This window comes from Lepidothrix coronata, unplaced genomic scaffold (genome assembly GCF_001604755.1).
Source record: "Lepidothrix coronata isolate B3197 unplaced genomic scaffold, Lepidothrix_coronata-1.0 Scaffold268, whole genome shotgun sequence".
NCBI classification, from domain to species: domain Eukaryota; kingdom Metazoa; phylum Chordata; class Aves; order Passeriformes; family Pipridae; genus Lepidothrix; species Lepidothrix coronata.
In genome coordinates, this window is record NW_016690448.1 from 44,812 (window position 1) to 51,538 (window position 6,727).

Here is a 6,727-nt window from a genome sequence, read left to right on the forward strand (position 1 = left end):
TCTCTTCTGCAACTCACGATCCACTTAAAAACCCCAGCCTCCCCTGTGTGATGACTGGGAGAAACTGGATACCTTGGACTAAAGTCTAATCATCTCCTCGGACGTGGTACGATGGCCTTTAGAAGAACCTCGTGCCACTCCCCATTTCTTTAAGGGCCTGATGCCCCAAAGCCTCCACAAACCTGTGATCCCCACCACTGGGACAGTCAATGCAATTACCCCCTCAAGGAAAACACAAAGGCTGTTGATGGGGTCAGCACCAAAAGCAGAACCACCCGTTCCTCAGGGGGCTGGGGGGATCTCCAGGCACACACACGCTGCTGTGAGCCGGCTCTAATCTCCTTATGCTCTAAATCTGTGAAGGAGGCAAGGAGAATGCCTTGAGGATGGAGAATAAGCAGCTGCTGATTTCAGTTCAAAGCTCCAGAGCAGCCACCAGCCCTGATCTCACCTTTCCCACAGCCCCAACCTCAGTCTTCGTTTCACAGCACCCATTAGGAACAACCTGACATGATGGGAAGATAAATCTCAAAGTGCTGCAAGTTCAACCAAGGCAGGTTGGGAAAAGGTACATTCTTTAGTGAAAGTCTGGACAGATTTTGGAATCTCAATTCTGCTTTCTTCCTGCTCATAAAACAGCACAGGAACAAGGAAAGGGGAGGAGGAAGGTCCCAACTGATCAAACACTTGGATAATTGGAAACTAAATGTTTGTTGAAGGCCCAAGCTCCCCGCAGGGAGAGCCAGAGCCACAGGACACTCGGCTTTATTCCAGGGGAATGTTAAACTGCTTTCAGGTCCCTCACCGTTAGTGATTCATCAGCAACCTGCTCTGCCCAAAGAGCTGCCAGGACCTCTGGACAACACAAGCAGACAGGTTTTGTCCTGACGGACACGGATTGTGTGGAATCACAGGGATAAGCACAGGTCCTACATGCACTCCCTCACCCGCTGCCCCCTCCTGACGCCCTCACTGCCAGCCCCAAAAGTAGCTTCCTGACAGAGTGAAAAATGGGAATTTCACTTCTGAGCATCAGAGACCTTGGATCTTTCACATTTTTACATACAAAGTCACCAGAAAATATCTTAGAAATATAACAAGTAGCAACTCGACAGTGATTGCTTTGTGGTCCAAATCTCCATCACCCCACTGCACCTGCTCTCTGACAGCAACACAGGATGTGGGGAGGAGGCACAAGCTCGCACAGTTCAGCCATACACCAGGGAATCTCCACAGCTTGACTCTGCCAGGAATCTTCTCCAACATAACCATCAGCATCTGAGAATTTTTAAGCGAAACCACCTATTCTTGAGGAAAAGCACCAAAAAGTACCTGACTGCACCAGCAGTCACCCTCACTAACACACAGTGCAGGCAGGATGGAACCACATTCTCCACACAGAACAGACCCAGATTCTCCTGGTTCTCTACGAGTTGAAAGAAAACTCCTGAGCATAAAGCACAGGGGACGGCGAAGAGCTCCTGCAAAGCCCGGGGCATCAGTGCCGGTGCCCGTGGCACACACATCACCCTGCTCCCAGTTCCAGCTTTCCAAATAGATTTCTTGTTTCCAGCTTTGTAATTTTTCATCCTCAGGAACACTGGAAAGCCAGCATGGGAACAACAGCCGAGCCTCCATCCTCGCCCTCCTCCCCCCGGGACCTCCCCTGTCCCGCTGCCCCACGGGCCTCCCGAAGCCCCCAGCGCCCCTCTGCCCCCGGGACGCTCAGTGTTCCCCCACGCCAGGGATCCCCAGAGCCCCCCCCAACACTAACACTCCCCACGCCCACCTGCCCCAAAGCCCTACAAGCTCAGAGTGCCCCAGACTCCCTCTCTCCCACGCCAGGGACCCTCAGAACCCCTCAGCGTACACCCCGACTCCGCTCCCCCGCGCCCCCCAGGCCCCGCGCCCGAGGGGCTCCCCTCCAGCCTCCCCCGCGGTGGAGCTGCCGGCCCCGCAGCCGCCTCCCCCTCCCCTCCGCGGCTGCCCCCGGCCCGGCCCGGCGCAGCCCCCACACCTCCTCCACATCGCGCTCGACGGGGCCGCCAACTTCCACCTCCAGCACCGCCGCCATCTTGCCCCGCCCCCCCAGCGGCCAGCTCCTTCCGCCGCCGTCCGCCAATCACCGGGCGAGCCGCCGCCCTTGGGCCAATCTCTGCGCGCGGCGCTGCCCCGGCGGCCAATCGGGAGCGGGGAGGGGCGGGACGCGTGCCAGGCGCGGGGGAGCCGTCCCGGCCGGGCCCGCCTGCCCTTTGCAGCCCCGCGGGCTCGGTGCCCCCGGGCCGCCCGCCCGCCCTTCCCGCCGCCGCCTCGCTGCTCCGCACCGTCAGCAACGCCGCCCGCGCGGGGCCCTGCGCGGCCCGCAGACTACGAGTCCCGTCAGGCCCCGCGGCCAGGCCGGGCTGGGGACGGCGGGGAGCGGGAGGCGGGGCCGTGCGGTTCGGGCGGGAGATTCGGGCTTTGGGATCGGTGCGTTGAGGGGCCTGGGGGCGTTGGGCTGCGGGGGCACTGCCGCGGGGGGATGGCGTGGAGGGGCTGCGGGGCACAGCCGGGGTTTGATGGGGCCGGGAGAGGGGTCGACGTGGAGGACTGGGGGGCTACTGCGATGAATAGCTCTGGGGGCGTTGTTTGTGTGTCTGGGAACACGAGGGGGTGGAACTGGAGGGGCTGAGGGGAGCTGTGGGGAAGGATTGGGGGGTACTGGAGTGACAGAATGGGGCTGAGGCTTGTGGGCTGGATGTGGGTGGCACCCGGGGATGGGGGATTGTGGGTTGAGCAGCCGACACAGGGGTGGCCGAACAGGGACGGAGGTTGTGAGCCAGATGTAGGGGTTACTGCTGTGGTGGGGCGGGTCTGGGGGGCACTGAGGCAGTGAGATGGGACTGGGGCGCACTGGAACTGCTGAGGGCTGGGAGCTGCTGAATAGTGCCAGAGCTGGGAGACACCCGAGCCCATCACAGACCTGTCTTCTTTCCCCGCTAGGCACTGGAGGGATCTGAGGGGAATGTGTGTCCTAGCAGGACACTGACTCTAGAGGATCCCGAATGGCTCCAGTTAAAATCAGCTACGTGGTGTCCTTCTCCTCACAGGTAGCTGGGGGTTTCCTCCAGGGGGGCTCGTTCCCCCTGAGCTGTTGGGTTCTCTGAAGAGGCAGGCGGGGGTGCGACAGGGTGCAGCACCAGCTTTCCTTGTTAGGCTGAAGGGCAGGAATTTCAGGCAATTCTCAAAGCGGGGTGTTGTTCCTTGGGTTACCAGGGAATTCCCTGCTTCTCCCCTGGGCCCAGAGCGAGCTGGAGCCGGAGGGGAAGGCATTCAGGGAGGGAGCCACGTCATGTCCCTGCTTTGTGTGCAGGACCCCAAGTACCCGGCGGAGAACCTGCTGAGTGAGGGCAGTGTCCGGCCCTGGCTCGGCTGCCCCCAGGACCGCAGCACACAGCTGAGCGTGGAGCTGCAGCTGGAAAGAGCCAGTCCCATCGGCTACGTGGACATTGGTATGTCCCCGTCCCCGTGCAGGAGGCAGGGCTGTGCCCCCGATGGGCTCAGCAGCTCTGACCCCCCTGTGCTTCCCACTTTTCCCCAGGGAACTACGGCTGCGCCTTCCTGCAGATCGAGGTGGGACGTTCCTCGTGGCCACGTGACCAGCCCTATCTCACCTTGGTGCCCACCGTCACGCTGATGACGCCGGACGACTCAAAGCTGGGCCGGAATCGCTGCGGGGTCCGGATGTTTAAGGAAGGTAAAGATCGATCCGAAGGAAAAAGGCACAGGGAAGAGCTATGGCCCTGGTGGTGGGCTGGCTGGGGGGGGGCTGGCAAAGGGATGGGGCTGGCTATGGGGTTGGCAAAGGGGCAGGATGGGGGGGCTGGTGGGGGGGGCAGAAGGGGACAGGTAGACCAGGGGTCATGGTTGTCCTTGGGAGAGCCGTACCAGCTCTGCTCCCCTACCCCAGCCTTTCTTGTGCCTGTAATCTCCCAGTTGTTGCTGTTTCCTGGGTGTCACAGTAACAGGGTGACAAGCAGAGATGGGAGTAGTGCCAGGACAGTGGTCCCTGCTGCGTCCCCTCCACCCCAGGTGCTCTCCCCCACAGCAGACTTCCCGGTGCCGGCGGTAGGGCAGCACTGGGACCGCCTGCGGCTCACCTGCAGCCAGCCCTTCAGCCCGCGCAGCCGCTTCGGGCTCTCCTTCATCCGCCTGCGCACGCCACAGGAGCAGGAGCCTGAGCCCCCCCGGCCACCCCTGGGCCTGGTAGGTGCCTCTCACACCTCCGTGTACTGCTGTCCATGGGGAGGCTGTGGGGATGGGGCAGCTCCTCCTCGGGTGCCACTCGTGCCCCACGGAGAGCACAGGAGAATGCTCGCGGGGCTGAACCAGGGGCTGTGCCAAGACAGGGGCAGAAGGTTCCTGCTTGATTGCCTGGGGTGTCCCCTTGTCCCACAGGAGGATGCTGAGCCCTCAGACAGCCCCTGGTGCTCCAGCCCTGACTTCCACCAGACATTTTTTCCCAAACCGCACTCGTAAGTAGCCTGTCTGATCCATCCTCCCATCCTCTCCCTGTGCAGCGGGGCCTGGAGCCCCTCGAGGTGCTGCCTCGGAGCCCAGAGCCCTGGCTGTCCCCTCCTGCGAGCCTGACCCTCCCTGTCCCCAGGAGATCCAGCGCAGAGGAGCAGCTGAGGAGCCGCCTGTGGCAGCTGGAAGGGGGTGCTGGGAGCCCGGCCTGCCTCAGCCGCCCGGCCCGGATGGTGCTGTTGGCAGCGCGGAGTCGGGCACCGAGGCCAGGGGGTGACCCAGAGCTGCCGGCCAAGGACCTGGGAGGTCCCGTGGTGCCAGAGGGTGAGGCTGTAACAACTGTGTCCTGGGCTACATCCCCAGCACTGTGGGCAGCAGGGTGCAAGGTGGGGGTTCTGCCCCTCTGCTCCGCTCTGCCTCTGCAGTGCTGCCTCCAGCTGTGGGGCCCCCAACATCAGAAGGACATAGAGGTGCTGGAATGAGTTCAGAGGGGGCCACAGAGGTATTCCAAGGTCTGGAGCACATCTCTTTTGGAGCCAGGCTGAGAGAGCTGGGGGTGTTCAACCTGGAGAAGAGATAGCTCTGAGAACTGAGAGGCCCTTCCAGGGCCTAAAGGGGCTCTAAAGAGCTGGAGAGGGACGTGGGACAAGGGCCTAGAATGGTAGAAGGGGGAATGCCTTCACACTGACAGAGGATGCTGCTAGATTGGATAGTGGGAGGAAATTCTTCCCTGTGAGGGTGGGGAGGCCCTGGCACAGGTTGCCCAGAGAAGCTGTGGACTCCCTGTCCCTGGAAGTGCTCAAGGCCAGGTTGGATGGGGCCTGGAGCAACCTGTTCCAGTGGAAGGTGTCCCTGCCCATGGCAGTGGGTTGGGACAATGTGAGCTTTAAGGTCTCTTCCAACCCAAACCATCCTGTGTCTCCATGGTTCCTGCCCGCTTGCTGTTTCCCAGGCTCTGCACAGGACATCCCTGCAGCCTCCCCAAGCACTTGCAAGCAGCCAGACAGGTGCCGCGCTCCCAGCCCTGCTGGCAGGTAATCCCTCAGGTCACTGTTTTCCTCCTGCCCTCGCCCTGGTGATTTACCACTCCCAGTCCCAGAGAGCTCTGGGTACAGCCCTTCACTCCTTTGGGCTGGCAGAACGTGGCACAAGGTGCCTTCAGGGTATGACCGCTCTGCAGGGCTCCAGCTGCTGCCTCAAGGCCACCCATGGTCAGAGGAAGAGCCCGAACCCACGGCCACCGAGAGAGACGGGCCAGGAGGAGGGGCAGGGGACAGGCCAGCGGTGACAGGGAGACGGGCGTCTGCCCCATCTGCTCAGGTGGGTGCTTGGAAGGGGTGTCCTCTGGTGGCGAGGGGACACCAAGCAGCAAATGGGGACAGCAGTGGCAGTTCCATAGCTGAGACACCTCCCTCCTGCTGGTGCCCAGGCACCAGCCTGGTGACACCACAGTGCATCCCAGTCTATCTCTGCCATAAGAACCCTCAGGGAGGGTGTCAGCCCAAACCCCGTGTCATCCCAACACCAGTGAGCCTCTGACAACCACATCACCTCTCCTTTCCACAGGCCGCTTCCTCCTGGATGTGCTCCCCACGCACGCCTCCCACTGCGGGGAAGAGCCCACTGCAGCCTGGCCCTCCTTGTCCCCTGACACCTGGGTGTCCTGTCCCATTTGCCAGCTGCCTTTCAGCATGGCAGAGGTGGAGCAGCATGCCAGCACCTGCGGTGAGACGCTGTCCTCATCCCACCACCTGCAGTAGGACAGCGGAGCCGGGGACAAACCTTGTGTCACCACCCCTGGGGGCTGAAGCCACAGTGCTGGACCCAGCTGTGGTGCAAGGAGCGAGGGGCAGAGACACAGCAGCTCCAGGACGTTTGTGGCAAGACTGGTGGGGCGGATGGAGAAGGTGTTTCCAGCCCCTTGGCCGGGTTTGTTGGGGGGGGGTGGCTTAAGGGGCCTGAAACACTGTAATGGCAGGAGTTGCTGCTGGAGAAGAATAAATTAAAGGAAAGAAGGAGGGGAGAGAGAAATGCTCTGTGACTGCCCAGTGCCACAGCAGGTTCCCTGGGTGAGCATTCTGCCTTGGGGCACGCTGTGCAGCTGGTGGGGACAGTGAGGGGACAAGGAGGAGGTCACGCTTTTTCTCCCCTCAAGCCCCACCTGGAGTTCCAGCACGTGTGGCCCAGGGGAGGAGGAAGCCAGTACCCCTAAAGCAGGAGA

The 6,727-nt window shown here is 61.8% G+C and overlaps 2 protein-coding genes across 3 annotated transcripts in view; one reads left to right on the top strand and one right to left on the bottom strand.

The window, feature by feature from the left end:
* RNF121 (ring finger protein 121) overlaps positions 1-2,114 on the bottom strand; it is a 15,665-nt gene extending 13,551 nt beyond the window's left edge. The window contains exon 1 of the mRNA XM_017836000.1: positions 2,018-2,114. Within this exon, the coding sequence (XP_017691489.1) occupies positions 2,018-2,074 (57 nt within the window). The 5' untranslated portion in view covers positions 2,075-2,114. The remainder of the gene's footprint in view (positions 1-2,017) is intronic.
* Positions 2,115-2,421: 307 nt separating this feature from the next.
* Positions 2,422-6,667, top strand: XRCC1 (X-ray repair cross complementing 1). 2 transcript variants are annotated; one of them, XM_017835997.1, is made up of 10 exons: positions 2,422-2,469; positions 2,983-3,089; positions 3,353-3,491; positions 3,581-3,736; positions 4,091-4,245; positions 4,438-4,514; positions 4,646-4,830; positions 5,459-5,540; positions 5,687-5,826; positions 6,073-6,667. In XM_017835997.1, the coding sequence occupies exons 2-10, from the start codon at positions 3,045-3,047 to the stop codon at positions 6,264-6,266; spliced, it is 1,173 nt and encodes a 390-aa protein (XP_017691486.1). In that variant the 5' UTR covers positions 2,422-2,469; positions 2,983-3,044; the 3' UTR covers positions 6,267-6,667. The 2 variants fall into 2 exon arrangements, with proteins under 2 accessions (XP_017691486.1, XP_017691485.1); XM_017835996.1 differs by having other exon boundaries at positions 4,088-4,245; positions 6,073-6,666.
* Positions 6,668-6,727: the final 60 nt, after the last annotated feature.

Bases quoted from the DNA above. Each gene is read 5' to 3' on its own strand.
- XRCC1 (XM_017835996.1), top strand. From the start codon at position 3,045: ATGGCTCCAGTTAAAATCAGCTACGTGGTGTCCTTCTCCTCACAG. The intron at 4,246-4,437 runs GTAGGTGCCTCT...CTTGTCCCACAG, and splicing joins CCCGGCCACCCCTGGGCCTG to GAGGATGCTGAGCCCTCAGA. The intron at 4,515-4,645 runs GTAAGTAGCCTG...CCCTGTCCCCAG, and splicing joins TTTTTTCCCAAACCGCACTC to GAGATCCAGCGCAGAGGAGC.